This window comes from Hibiscus syriacus, unplaced genomic scaffold, assembly GCF_006381635.1.
Source record: "Hibiscus syriacus cultivar Baekdansim isolate YM2019G1 unplaced genomic scaffold, ASM638163v2 tig00110895_pilon, whole genome shotgun sequence".
Classification (NCBI taxonomy): Eukaryota; Viridiplantae; Streptophyta; class Magnoliopsida; order Malvales; family Malvaceae; genus Hibiscus; species Hibiscus syriacus.
Window position 1 is genome coordinate 1,968,038 of NW_024062903.1, and position 15,624 is coordinate 1,983,661.

At 34.2% G+C, this 15,624-nt stretch overlaps 1 protein-coding gene across 2 annotated transcripts; it reads right to left on the minus strand.

Moving 5' to 3' along the window:
* Positions 1-2,689: 2,689 nt before the first annotated feature.
* LOC120145976 (cytochrome c oxidase subunit 6b-1-like) lies at positions 2,690-6,827 on the minus strand. 2 transcript variants are annotated; one of them, XM_039159657.1, is made up of 6 exons: positions 6,659-6,827; positions 4,588-4,860; positions 4,376-4,458; positions 4,202-4,283; positions 2,794-2,873; positions 2,690-2,761 (listed from the first exon to the last, which is right to left on the minus strand). In XM_039159657.1, the coding sequence occupies exons 1-5, from the start codon at positions 6,698-6,700 to the stop codon at positions 2,820-2,822; spliced, it is 534 nt and encodes a 177-aa protein (XP_039015588.1). In that variant the 5' UTR covers positions 6,701-6,827; the 3' UTR covers positions 2,690-2,761; positions 2,794-2,819. The 2 variants fall into 2 exon arrangements, with proteins under 2 accessions (XP_039015588.1, XP_039015587.1); XM_039159656.1 differs by having other exon boundaries at positions 2,724-2,873; positions 6,659-6,823.
* Positions 6,828-15,624: the final 8,797 nt, after the last annotated feature.

A 15,624-nucleotide genomic window follows, 5' to 3' on the forward strand; every position in this document is an offset into this window, starting at 1 on the left:
CCAAAAAAATATTATATTTAAACTTAAATCAAAATAATTAAAATAAATATAAAATTTTAATAATATATAAAATAATTTATATGATATAAAATTAAATATCTATAATATAATATTAAAAAATTAATATTTAATTTATTTAAAAATTAATATTAAAATTAATATCTATAATATAATATTAAAAAATTAATATTTAATTTATTTAAAAATTAATATTAAAATTAAAATTAAATATAAAACCTCTTTGAAGAGGTTAGAAGACGTCTGCAGACATAAGACCACGTCTGCACCACGCAGACCACACGCAGACGTTAGAAGAGCTTCTGTCTTCTAAAAACCAAACGGTTTGCGAAGCCCAATGTCTGCGCGGCGCAGACATAAGAGTTTTACAGACCTTACACAGTAAAAACAAACACCACCTTAAAGTCCAAATAAGTGCTCAAACTATGTCTTTTTTTGTCAAATAAGTGCCTTACAGTTTTGTTTACCAGTCCATGTGTCTAACGTTACAAACGTTACCCTTTTAGGTGCCCAGGTTGTCAAAGCCGTTAGTTTTTCCCGTTAAGTGCTACGTGTCAACACATGATAATTTTGAAATTTATTTTTTTAAAAAAAATATAAAAAATATTATTATGTTTGTAAAAAAGCCTAACTTTTCTTATATTATAAAACAGCCCCAAAAAACTGAATCCTAACATTAATCCACTGTAGGCGCCTTCTTCGGCCACCACCTCCATCGCCGACGTAGTCCTTGACATCATCCTAGTTATATGTCGTCGTAGTTATCGCCGATTCATCGTCGAAATCGCGTGGGATCACGATTTTTATCTTAGGGTTTTGAGATTTAAAATGTCGATTTGTTGTTGATTGATCGTCAACTAGTCATAATTTCATAGGGGTTATGATCGTCAAGGGCAGGAAAGGTCGAGTGGAGCTTCTTCGACGGTAAAGGGCAACAATCGATGTGGGTTTAGGGGTTGAAATGAAAGTTTTCAAAGTTTAGGGGTTATTTCAAAGTTTATTTTTTTCTTTTTTAAAAATATATCATTTTATTTTTTAAAATTTTTATATAAAATTTTAAAATTAGTAGGTGTTGACACGTGTCACTTAACGGGGAAAACTAACGGCGTTGACGATATGGGCACCTAAAAGTGCAACATTTGTACCGTTAGGCACCCAGATGAGCAAAAAAACCGTAGGCACTTGTTTGGCACAAAAGAGATAGTTTGGGCACTTATTTGGAAATTAAGCCTTTTTTAATTGATAACATTCATATTTGAATAAGATTATATTAATGTGAAATATGAGTAATATAAAGAAGGAAATCATGAGTAGATTTGTAAGTATTTAAATATAATTTTTTAAATTTATTACTTATTAAACGATTGAGGATGATGTTTATATACGTGTATCGCTATGATTTTCTTACCTTGGAAAAATTCTGTTGGACGATAATTTAGTTTAAGGTTAAGAAATAATAAAAAATAGATGCAATAAAAAATATTATAAAAATATAACATTTTCGGTTAAACATAATTTAAAATATTAAAATTAATATTTTTTTTTGTTAAACACAACTTAAAATGTAAAAGTTAACATTTTCAGTTGAATTCATGTTTGTAGTTCGTACAACTGTACCTTTTTTAGCATTATTTGTGTAAGTCTTTGTTAGAAAATATATAGGGAAAATGATAGTTAGAGTATAATTGTCTTCGTACTTAAACAAAGGGTTAATATATTAAACTTTAGGGATAAATGAGCACGAACCAAGTAATCTAATTGGTAAATGAAGTGTTATTATTCTTTGAGGTACCGGGTCTGAGCAACAAGAATGTTAGGGGTAAGAGTTCAATGTCAAATGGTTGAGAGTTATCTTTGAACATATATTACCTTGTACTTATCCCAAATTAATAAAAAAAAATAGGGATAAATGAGCATTTTTCAAATTACATGGATAACTAAAATTTCTATCAATCCTCGGGAGGATTAATCATTTTCTCTAAAATTTATATGAATTAACCATAAATAAGTAATTGTATGATTATAATTAATATTTTTGAAAATAAAACACTTATTTAGTAATACAACCATTGCTAGTTTAACATAAATAAAAATGATAATATATTTATTATTTAATATAACATATAATTTCTTATTTTTATAACGTAACGTGCTTAATAATTGTTTTATTTATTCTATTTTCACCGTTATAATTGTATTTGGATCCCAAATTATACCCCACAACTAATTTTAATCTTATCGTTACAATATCCAATTTCCCTATTTGAACATTATAAATGTAATTGAAATTTACCTCGCCATTTATCCAAAATCACTAATTGTTAGACATTAATATAGATAAATATTTTTAATCTCAATAAGATCAATCTCGTCTAACCTAATGGAGAAACAAAAATTAGGGTTGGAAATTGTGAGCCTTGCTATTGCTTTGCTAGTTAGTCTAAAGCAAGAAAAGAACTCATGTTGGGCAGCTCAGCCCAGCCTAACCCCACTCACCAGTGGACCTTCTCTACCCAATTGGTTAAGAGGCAACTAAGTCCTCAAGGTCGGCTTCATATTTTATATTTGTTTTATTATTTATATCGTATTTAAATTATTTTCTATATCGTATAAATTTTAAAATATTTTGTATTTGTTGAGCAAAGGTATCATCCTTGATCTAATTAGCCTAAAATACATGCCAAAATTTCTTATTATCTCATCCTTTCAAACAGGATTTTCATCAAACAAATTCATCTGTGGTTACACTGGGTGGGATATAACAGAAGAAAACCACAAGGTTTTCCGATAGATAGTACCTCTTACAGAGGTCCCGGAAAAGTGCCATTCTCCCTTTGCTCGTTCCATCGGTCGATCTGAAACACAAATGAAATGAGTGATTGTTAGATTGAAGACCAAATGGTTAATAAAAGCTGGCGTCTTATACACTCTTCAACCTCTGAGTTTATTACATTATACACACTCAAATAGTCTAAATTGATTAATCAAAAAATAGTCTAAATCGAAACCGCAGGAATGTGTTAATCAAAGCATAAACCTTCCCAATTCCTCAAAAAACAATGTATTAATGAAATATTGAATTGAGCATGCAAAACGAAACATTTTCATTCCTGTCTCTTCCTTTTTTTACTACCTTTTTATTTTCATGCTCCTCCATGTTAAGTTTTAACAAAAATCTCCACATCAGTTGACAATGAGGACCTTCAATACCGGACCAGTTTGAGATAAGGAAGTGAGGAGGAAGATTTAATCTTCTATAGTTTAGTCATTTTACTTCAACCAAAGAATCCATTATAAGATTTAGTTCAAAATCAGCTCAAAATTGGAGTCTATCATAGTTCACTATTTGGAGACTTTGAAGAATGGACTTCTCATTTCCTGTATGGCCTAAAATTTGTCATTTAGGTCTGTCTTTGAGGTAACTTACCTAAGATTAAGGGTTTTTGGTTGCTTTTGACATTTCCTCAAAGTCTATCATTATGTATTTTTAAGCTAGCTTCCTGCGTAATCACTGTATCTTAGAGGCCTTGCATAATAGGGAAGACTGAATAGGTCACTAAGGCAATGATGCAATCAAAAATCCAAATATAATTCCCTTCATCTCCTCTCAACCAAGCTCTTTCACAAATTTCAAGCCAAGTTCTTTTCAATTAATCCCCTTCATTTTTCCCATAAACCCTAACTTATTGATAAAAGGAATATCCTTCAACATGTTCTTTGATGCTACCAAATAGGGTTACACCTGTATCTACTTCTCTATCCATGTGATATACCCCAAACTGTTCTCTTTGTCCACATGCAAACCCTCAAAGAAATCTCTTTCCCGCCTCCAGTCCTCCACATCAATGGGAAGATATCAATATGGTTTTACATCAGTGGCACCAAGATATGCCATCCATATGAACTTTCTAGCACTTAAGTTCATCAAAAGATACAAAACAAATTCAACCAATCCACTATACTCTTATTTGACAGCTCTTCAACATGACCATCTGTAACTAACACACATTTTAGGATTAACTTAGGAACAACTGTCTCCAAAAGATGTTGGGTCATAGGGTATTCCATAGTTTACAAATGCAAAAAGAGCAACAGACAGTAGCCATCTGATATCAGTTAAAACCATTATGCAATTATTATGATGAAGTGTAGTGTATTATGGATCTTGGGAGAAAATACACACCCATTCTCCAGGACATAGGGCACGATAATACTTGGAAAACTTATCACACTCTGAAGCACCTTCTCCTTTTGCAGCAACACAACTGTATAAGAGAGGATAAAGATATACCAAGTGAGCATTTCAAAAGAAACAAACCTTTGTACCTTTATAAGATACAAGGTATTCATTGCTCACCGATGGTACTCAATATATCGTGTGAAGCAATGCCTTGTTTGGTTTGTAGTTGGGAAGCGAAAATCTGCTGGGGCAGTCTCAAGCTGCATATCAAACATCACCAAAATATGTTAGTGAATCAATCTAACATGTAATGATGAGTTTAACATGCACATAAAGATTCTGGAGGCAGCAAAGATTGAAATCTTAATAAACATGTTTGGAAAAGCAACCTTAATCTCTGGTGTTTCTTCAGCGTCATCTGAGTTCTCTGCTGCAGCTGGAGCATCTTCACCACTGTTTTCAGAAGTGGAATTGGCTTCATTGCTTTCTTCAGCAGGAGCAGGAGCAGGAGCAGCCTCAGTGCTTTCCTCAACTGCAGCAGCAGGAGCCTCCACTTTCTCAGTGACAACTTCCACAGAAGCAGCATTCACAGCATTTTCAACCTCTTTCACTTCTGCTGGTTTTGTAGCTGCGTCTGATTTTTCCTCCTTCAGTGCATATTGCTATATGTCCAAACATTCAAATAGGTTTGCAGGATGATCAGGTCAAATAAATACTACCACTATACATGCCCATTATCAGGTCAAATAAAGTTGAAGGTGTTATAGATGAAGAAAAACTTCAGGTGTTGAGCAATTGTCTAGTGGGGTGGTGCAAGGACTTTGTCAAAATTGGTCATCTCGCCAGACAAATGCAAGCGAAGGGCCTCATTGGCTTCACCTTAATGAGAGCTGCTGGTAATGCGATTTTAATGATTTTCGAGGACAATGCTTCATTGAGAAGCGTGAAGAACGATAAATCAAAGATTCTCGTAGAGTGGTTCTCCATAGTCGAAGCTTGGTCAGAGAGTTTGGTAATGGATTGTCGTCGAGTATGGTTAGTTTGCGAGGGTGTTCTTTTTCACGCATGGAATTGGGATACTTTCAAGAACATTGCTAATAAGTGGGGTTTATTACTAGCTATCGACGAAAGTTGTCAGTCTCCATCATCCTTTGATCGGGCAAAAATTCAAGTCCTCACAAAGGCTGATGCGAGAATTGATGCAATGGTGGAATTGAAGGTTGCTGACAACTTCTTCAAGGTCATGGTGCATGAGATAGAACCTTCATTCAAACCAAACTCTTGGGCTCCTGAAGAAGACGAGTCTCATTAGATCTTGTCTCTTCAATTGTGGTTGTTTTAGTCTATATGGTTGTAGGTGTTGCTTTTAGTTTGTATTATGTTCTGTTTTATTCCTACTGCTGGTGGTATAATTAGAAGTAAGGTGATTTGACTGTGGCTTTGGATGAGGTCATATGAGGTTAAGGTGTTTGTTGTAATGGTGTACATCACCATGAGAGGATATTCCGTGGTATCTTTTGTATCGGGTATTTTATCAATAATATTTGAGGTACTCTTTTCTTCCTTCCAATGTTCGTTAACATACATTTAGTATGTGAACGAATACGAAGGGAGTTTTTAATGAGACCTCCAACTTCTATAAAAAAAAATGTAGTAAATTCATTGAAGTTATCAGACAGCACCAAAGCTTAGCAAACAAGGTTGCATCCTAGCTAAATTTAAGCATGAATGGAATGTTCAAGTACCAACAAGCTTCAAAGAAGATAGAAATCCAAATTAATCATTCTATAACATTGATATAAATTATTTCCGCACAACATAGTCAAAGATGAATTTTACTTCAGTTAGTCAAAAGCTTGAATGCTCAAGTCATCCAAAATTTTGCTCGGAAATTTTACTTGATTCTACATATTACAAGCTTTGCAACTAGTGACAAACCCAATGAAAACTTTGCTCAAAACATTACGTTTTCATTGACTCTTATCAATGAGGTCCCTCAAAACACCAACATTGCGTACAGCAAACTCAAATAGATTAAATCTGAAGGCAAGTGATAGAGTAACTTCAATGAGCAGATATATTTAGAAAACAAAAGCAGCAACAAATCATATTAATCACATGTTCAAGAATCATGATTATTCTCAAGAAAGTTGAATCTTAAATATATTTGATAAACGAGCATAAGCAGTCAAAATTTTAATAAAAAACACCGCATCAAAACTTCAAAACGCTGGTACTAATTTCATTAATAAAATCCAGAACTACTCGGTCAGATCGGCTCATTTTAGTCCAATCGAACAGAATTCTAAGAGAAATAAATTTTTTTAAAAATAAACAGTCCCGATCAATTGCAATAAAAGAAAAAAAATCAAAGGAGATCGAACTTGTCCGTTTTTACATGAATTAAAATAAACTATTACAAATACTGGTTTCAAAGAAATGAAACTAAAGTATGAGTACCTCAGATAGAGAAAGGGGGTTTCCAGATTCAGATTCAGCCATTTCCAGAAGAGGATTCGACCGGATGCTTTTGGAAGCTTTTCAATTGGCTGCTGGAAAGTGGCGACGGCGGAGATGTTTGAAGAGGGGACCAAAGCAGGATAATATGGCGAGGGAGAGTGGTAGAGACGGACTTTGAGGTAGGTTAGAAATGTAATTGAATTCATTCAGCCACGTAATTCATTCTTTCTTTTTAGTTTTTTCTTTTTGAGAAAATAATTTCAGTAACTAAAAATGTCTTATAATATACGATTTTAATCAAATTTTTTTGGATTTGCGAAAATGACCAACAAATTCGCAATGCGAACTTTAATTTCGCAACTCAGTTTCCAAATTTTACGCGAATATGTAAATCGCATTTCGATTTTCCGAATTCGAATTACGATTTTCCAAATTCGCAACGCGATTTTCAAATTTGCAACATGATTTTCAAATTCGCATCACGAATCTGTAAATCACAACGCAAATTTGTAATTCGCAACACATAAGTCAAATTCACAAAGCGCGTTTATTTTCGCAATGCGAATTTTATTTTCGAATTCGAAACACAATATTAATTTCGCAACACAAATGTAAACAATATAATCGCAAATCATAACCTAAAACCCTAAAACACAACTCAGACACATCTCCATCTCTCACTCTCTACGGCGACATCTGTCCCCATCTCCGACGAAATCCGTCCCCATCTCCGGCGAAATCCGTCTGTCTCTATCTCTCAGAGCCACCCTCACAACCATTCACGATCAGAAATGAAAAATCAACCACGAGGGTTAGTTTTTTTAATTATTTTTATTTTGAAATTTTTATATTATTATTAGATTTTTCATATTTAAATTGATGATAATTTTACTGGTAATTTCAATAATAGATTAACCATTTCACTTAGATTGCTTAGTAAATTCATTCGGTTGCTGCCAATACTGCTAAACTGTTTAGTCTTTAACCCTGTAAAGTTAGTATTTGTCTTTGTTTTGTCTTTTGGTTGAAGTAATGCAATTCATTCAAGTTTCAATTTGCAGAAGACTATTTGAAACTTAAATTCGCAACACGAAAGCGAAAATCGCAACCCGATTTTATTTTCGCGTTGCGATTTTAAGTTTCAGAAACTATTCTTCTTCTGCAAATTGAAACTTGAATGAATTGCATTACTTCAACCAAAAAACAAAGACAAATACTAACTTCACAGTGTTGGGAATTTAAGTTTCAAGAATAAACTACTATTCTTTATGTTGTCCTTGAACCTGCATTAAACCTATATGTTGTCCTTTTAAATGTTTATATAAGTGTTTACTTCTGGAATGTTATCTGATGCATTTTGTGAACTATGATAGAATAATGACTTGGGTGAATACCGTTCAAGTTTGAAACATATTTGGCTATGTTTTCACTGTTTAATATCATGTCTGTTTATAGTGTATAATTTGTAGTTTTTGGTATATCTAACTTGGTATGTTTATTGTTTTTGTATACTTTTTTTGCTTCATTGACCTTAAGGAATAAATTAAGCCTAGTCACTACAATTGCGTCGACACTTACATCTGTACAAAGAAAATTGTTTGAGGATACTTGCTTTGGGCCATGGCTGAAAGTTTAACATCCAGGTGGAGATGCTATGTTGACCCATTTGTTTCTTCAGACAATGACTAACGATCTACCCGAGAGGATACAACGTGGTGATGAAGAGATATGGTTTTATTTTCCTCTAGCGTATACTTGTTTTCGGCGGGAGGAGTTTTGCTTAATCACTGGTCTACGCTTCAGACACGATGAAGTAGGTTGGTACACTAGTCATATCGCTCGCCCATCATGGTTATCTCGGGTTTTTCCTGAGCTGGAAAAGGCGAAGCCGAGTTTACACGTTGACGACTTGAAAATATTACTAGTTAAATATGGTTTTACTCGGATGGATGACCTCGATGTTGTCCGAGTATGCCTTTTATTACTTTCGCATGCCGACTTTTTAGGCAAAGAGGCCAGACAACCTACTTCTGAGGACCTAATATTATTGGTAGAGGACCTAAATGCATGGAACGTGTTTCCGTGGGGTTCATATCTATGGAAAGCTACCCAAAAAAAGTTATCGTCTGCCTTTGAGGACCGAAAAAGTTTGCGTGGTCATGGTTCCAAATACACTTTGGAAGGCTTTATTTGGGCCTTTAAGGTAAGAATTTCTATATAATCTTTCCAAAATTATAATTAATTATTTAACAATTACTAATGTTTGTGTATTATATTGTTTGTAAATTTGGATATTTGAGGCTTTTCCCAGCATGCAGACATATGCAATCAAAAATTCAAATAATATTCCTAGGGTTATTTCCTGGAGGAGGATCTGACTGTTGGATTGGGAAGAGTTACTACCATATACGACGATGAATGATGTAAGTTAACACAAATACTACCATATATAAACAAGTTATTACTAGTAGACGTTTAACTTTATTTGACCTTTTATATTGTTAGGAAGCCAAATATCCATTACAAAGGCTGAGCTTGCCACTGATTGGTGGCAAGCTAGTAAGCGTTTTTTTTATGGCACGGATGATGAGCACCCCCACTTAGAGAGCCATCACCTGATCGAGTCGATTCTACAACTCGACACCCAGAGCCATCATCTTCACAATGAGAGCCATCACCTATTCCATCACATCATCGAGCCTCTTCTCCACCATCACCTCATGATAGGCGACCGACAAAGATGTCACGACATTTATCTCCATGTTCTCCGCCTCCACGGGATGAGTTAGGGGAGTTACGTGATGAGGTCAATGCTTTTCATGAGGATGTCGATATTTTACGTGAAGACAATGGTGCATGACGTGATAAGGTACGGTCTTTACGTGGTGAGGTAGAGGTTTTACGCGATAACAATGGTGCTTTACGCGGTGAGGTATCTACTTTACGTGATGATGTAGCCGCTCTACGTGAGATTGTTGCATCGTTGCAGAATGAGGTTCATACTCTACGTAATAAGGTAAGTTTGTTTAATAATATACTAAAAATACAAATAACCTTTTTTCGGCATTATTTATTTGTTTATTTACTGATTTATGTATTAATTTATTTTTAGCGGTCCGATAAGGTAGATGTTTTATGTCGGGTTTTTCTTGCACGACGGGGTTCACACATCAGACGTTGTGCACATGCCATTACGTCTCCGTTCACCCCAATAGTGCCAAGACTACGTAAGAAGAAGTTCGATTCACCTGTCATCATTCAAGAGGCCTCTCATATCGTTCAAGAGGCCCCTATCATCCTTCAAGAGACTCCTCCCACTATTCAAGAGGCCCCTATCATCATTCAAGAGGTCCCTTCCACCGTTCAAGAGCCCGATTCACATGGCATAATATGTCGACATATTGATAAACCCCCTCACGTTCTCGACATGATGGATGAGAGTTGGATTTTGTATGAGTTACCGGTCAGTACCATTCCGGTATCTGAAGTAGAGAGGAGAACACTACCAGACACAATTCTGGATAATACCCTTTGGGCTAAGACCGTTGTTGATTTTTATCTACATGAGTGGAGCCAGGGGTGTTACGCTGACATATGCAAACTCAACGATGATATGCATTTGTTTCTTGATCGGTCTTGGTGGGGTGTGTTATTAAGGGTTGAATACAATGGCTATTTCGAATGAGGGGTAAGTCTTATATTCTTCTTATATTGCATTTTGATTAATTTTTTTTTAAAATTTATGAAATTCACTAATATATGTATGTTGAGTTAATCGATCGATGGAATCGACCAAGAGGGGGGGTGAATTGGAAATAAAAATTTTGGTGGAAGCTTTTGCAGAAAATTGAAAGTAATTGTACAACGATTTAGAGTGGTTCGACTTTCTCAACCAAAGTCTACGTCCACTACCTTAGCTATCCACACTAAGGATTTTCCACAAATTCACTAATTTGTCTTTCTTTTAAGGAAAAAGTGTAACCTTACAAACCCTCAAGAATTATACCCCAAATTCTTGAGAACTCTCTCTCCCAAAGAGAACAATACAAATTTGCAAACTTACAAGGAAATCCTCACAAGGTAGATTGTTTGCACAATTCTAGAACAAAGAAAAGAACACTCAAGAATGAATACAATTGAGCACAATAAGTGTTCTTGAAAGCAAAATGAATATTGAATGAAAAATAGGCTTGAAATGCTCAAACTTGAGGTTTGATGCTTTCTCTTTGATTCTCTCTTGATTTTAGTTGCTTGATGTTTCTTGTTATTGATCAATGGCTTCTAAGCCTGTTTAAATACACCTTGAATCACTTCTGAATGTTGGGGATCATTAATGAAGTTATTAGAGTCGTTTAAGTGTGAAAACAATTAATACAACAGCTTGGAGCGTGGGGGGAATCGGCACCTCTCATGGGGAATCGGTTCCCTAAGTGTAAAATTCAAATATTTCGACCGTTGAATAGTGGGGGAATCGATACCCCTGGGGGGAATCGGTTCCCTCCGAGCATACTGGAATTTCTCGGAGCCAAACCATTCAGGGGGAATCGGTACCCCCTTGGGGGGAAATCGGTTCCCTCTGGACAAACTGTAATTTTTGACTTTGAAACGGTTCGAAATACTTTGTAAAATTGTTTTGAAATTATTTTAATATTAAAACTTAATTTTAAACTTTAGTAAGGATTTAAAATGAACTTTGAAATACTTTGAGTATTTTGATATTCGATTTAATATATCGAATATGCTTAGAAAAATCATTTTCAAAATTAAAATTCTTTTAATTTAATTTGTTATATCGAAACATCAAAATGTTTTCAACAATCTCCCCCTTTTTGATATAACAAAACATTTTAAGATTTTCTAATTTCAAAATGAATTTTAATTTGAAAAATACTACTCCCCCTTACTTTAATACTTTCTCCCCCTTTTTGTTAAATCAAAAAGACCCTATAAAAACGTTTTAAACAAGAGTTTTGAAAAAAACGTAAGCCAATTGATTTATTAATATAAAGCTTAAGCTGCTAAGATCACAATCAAAAGAGAGGTTAGCCATTAGTTTCAGAATCAATATTCATAAACATGTAATGGATAATTGGTCATATATGTCTAAAGATGCAAAATAAACACGAAATCCAAATCAAATGTATTAAACATAAATTTGAACAACCAAAAATAAACAATCCAAAATCATTCAAAATGTTTTAACAATAATGAAAATATCCAAGTTCAATTCAAACAAGCAAAGCAAAGATCAAAGTTCAAGCATCCGTAGGAGGATCGGGATATGGGAAATGAGCTCGCATAGCTACCATTTCATGAGTGAGTGCATTAATACGAGCGTTGGTTGCTTCATTGTTTGCACGCATCTCCCAGAGAATTTCCAATTGTTGAGCTTCCATAGTCGATAAGTGAGATTCTATGGAAGTGAAGCGAGAATCCAAGGATGCATAACGGAAATCAAATGTCTCCATAAATGATTGAAAATATGGAGGCACATGATCTTCTTGCTGAGCTTGTTCCTCGTGCTGTTCCGGCTCATCGTCGGCATCGTCAATATTTTGCATTAATTGTTCAAGCTCGGGATCGTCGTCAGCTTCTGGTGGAGCTTAAGAAGAACTAGCTCCCGGAGTATTTTCAGAAGATTGAACCCATTCACTGGTTTCCTTATTCTTTATCCATCCCACTCTCGTTAAGGAAAGAAGATTAATTTGTTTATTGAGAGGAAAGACGGCATCTAGACCAACCCTAAGCCCCGCTTTAGAAAATAGATTACTCAGAATGCAACCGTAAACTAGAGATGAACAGAGTTTCTTATTAGGAACAAGATTTACGGTTTCAACAATTTCAACAAAAATAATCTGAGGTAGGTTTATTTTAATATTATTTTGGAAACAATGTAACCACCAAATATCCAAGGCTCTAAGAGTTGAGTAACGACCTCCAGATGGTCGAAACCACCAAGAAATCATTAGATGAAGAAAACGATCATGAAGATCTAAGACACTCGCATTATCCCTTCTTTTATAACGAGAACCTAAAAACTGTTTTTCATTTGATATACCATCATTATCTAATCCTAATTCATTAGCTATGTAAACCGAGTCAAGATGAAAGAATTGTCCTAGGAGATAGGAACGAACTGTTATGGTTTTGGTTTGAGCTCGGTTTTTAACACACACAGCATTAGAATAGAATATGCGAACAAGTTGATGGTAAACTATAGGTTCAAGGTCACAAAGTTTATCAAATTTCCACTCTTGTAAAAGAGAAAGATATCTAAAATCGATATCTATCATAGCTTGAACAGAAGGGATACATTCTTCTCTAATTTTGTAAGAGTCAAAATATTGATAATACCAAAAACGATGATTTCTAGGACCAGGATGATTGAAGCATGAGTTTTGGATAGTCATATTAGGATCAATGGGATTAGGAATAGGAATTTTAGGAATAGGATAAGGATTTGGAGGTGGATTTGGTTGTTGGTTTGAACGACTAGATGAAGACCTAGCACGTTTAGGATTTGACATGGTTTAAGAAAATCGGAATAGAATGAATAACCTGCAATTATAAAACACATGTATGCAATGTAATCAATCCCAAAACTCAATTGAGTCCTCAATATTTCAAGGTTCTCTAAACTAATCCTAATGGGCAAAGTTTTTGAAAAACTTATTGAAAAATGAGATTTTGAAAATCAATATATGTATAGTTTTCATAACAACAACATAATTCAATCAAAACACAATAATTTGAAGAAAAAAAATTATTTCGAAAATTTCAAAGAATTTTGGAAAATTCTTGTGTTTTTGATGAAATTAGTTGTAAAATCTAGTTTCTAATCACTAAACAATCAATGCCCGATCACTATTTCTATCTAGAACTAATTGAAACTAGTCATATGTTCAAAATCAATGAAACAGAGAGTTTAGAAAAATTTACCTTGAAAGATGAGATTGAGTGGATTTTGATGTTGTTTGCACGATTTTAATGATGCTAGCAGGTTTAGGATTTGAAAAATGATGAAATTTCGACTAGAAATAGATGTTATGAAGCAAAAAGGAGATAGGGAGAGAGAGGAGAAGAGCACGGCGTGAAGAGGAAGGGAGGGTTTTAGCAAAAATTGGGTTCTGCCCGTGTTAAAAACCAGAACCCCAGGGGGGTATCGATTCCCTCTGCCCTATAATTAAAAAATCTGTATTTTAAACACTCAAAATGCTAAATTAATCTTCTCTAGTGGTATTGGTAACTCATATATCAAAAATTAATTATGTTCAATCAATCAAATTAATCCTTAAACTACATTTGAACATAAAGTTAAATTTTTTTCATCAAGAATCATAAACTCCCCCTAACTAATAGCAATGAATGTAATCAGAAATTACAATTATAAGCATTTTTCATTTATTCTTTAAAATGCCAAAATTATTTTAAACACTTAGTGAAGATAGGTCAGTTAAACCTAATTCTCTCCTAAGTGTCCAAAAACGTTCATTGTCTAAAGGTTTTGTAAAGATATCCACTAATTGATGCAAAGTATCAACAAATTTTAGAACTACATCTTCCTTAGTGACATGGTCTCTAATGAAGTGATGTCTTATTTCAATGTGCTTAGTTCTAGAGTGTTGGATGGGATTTTTAGTGAGACAAATAGCACTAGTATTGTCACACTTGATAGGAATGGTACCTACTTCAATTCTATAATCAAAAGTTGTTGTTTCATCCATAAAATTTGTGCACAACAACTACCAGCTGAAATGTATTCGACTTCAGTGGTAGATAATGCAACACAATTTTATTTCTTTGAAAACCAAGAAATCAGCATATTTCCAAGGAATTGGAAAGTACCGGAGGTACTTTTCCTATCTAATTTGCATCCTCCATAATCCGTATCAGAAAAGGCATGCAAGCTAAAGCTAGAGTCTCTAGGATACCAAAGTCCTAAACTAAGAGTGTCCTTAAGGTATCTAAAGATTCTCTTAACAGCTAGTAAATGTGATTCCTTAGGACATGATTGAAATCTAGCACATAAGCAAACACTAAACATAATGTCTGGTCTACTTGCAGTTAGATAGAGCAAAGAACCAATCATTGACCTATATAATTTAACATCTACACATTTACCTCCTTCATCCAAGTCAAGCTTTGTAGAAGAGCTCATTGGAGTGTCATGAGGTTTCCCATTTTCCAGTCCAAACTTCTTGAGCATATCTTTGACGTACTTAGCTTGATTGATGAAGATGCCATCTTTTCTTTGCTTGATTTGGAGTCCCAAGAAAAATGAGAGCTCCCCCATCATGCTCATTTCGAATTCGCTTTGCATTAGCTTAGAAAATTCTTGGCAAAGAACATCATTAGTAGAACCAAATATTATATCATCAACATAAATTTGAACTACTAATAAATCTTTACCTTTATGCTTTAAAAACAATGTAGTGTCAACCTTTCCTTTTGAAAAACCTTTTTAAATTTAAAAGTTTGACAATCTTTCATACCAAGCTCTAGGAGCTTGTTTTAAACCATAAAGTGCTTTTGTCAATTTAAGAACATGATCCAAAAATTTTGAATCTTCAAAACCTGGAGGTTGTTCCACATACACTTCTTATTTTATAAAACCATTTAAAAATGCACTTTTAACATCCATTTGATATAGTTTAAATTCATGAAAACATGCAAATGCTAATAACATTCTAATTGCTTCCATCCTAGCTACGGGAGCGTATGTTTCATCATAGTCTATGCCCTCTTCTTGAGTATACCCTTGAGCAACAAGTCTAGTCTTGTTTCTAACTATATTACCACTCTCATCAAGCTTATTCCTAAATACCCATCTAGTATCTACAGTAGATTTATTACTAGGCATTTTAACTAATGTTCATACTTTACTTCTCTCAAATTGATTTAACTCTTCTTGCATAGCCATAATCCAATGTTCATCATTTAATGCTTCTTTAATGTTCTCAGGCTCT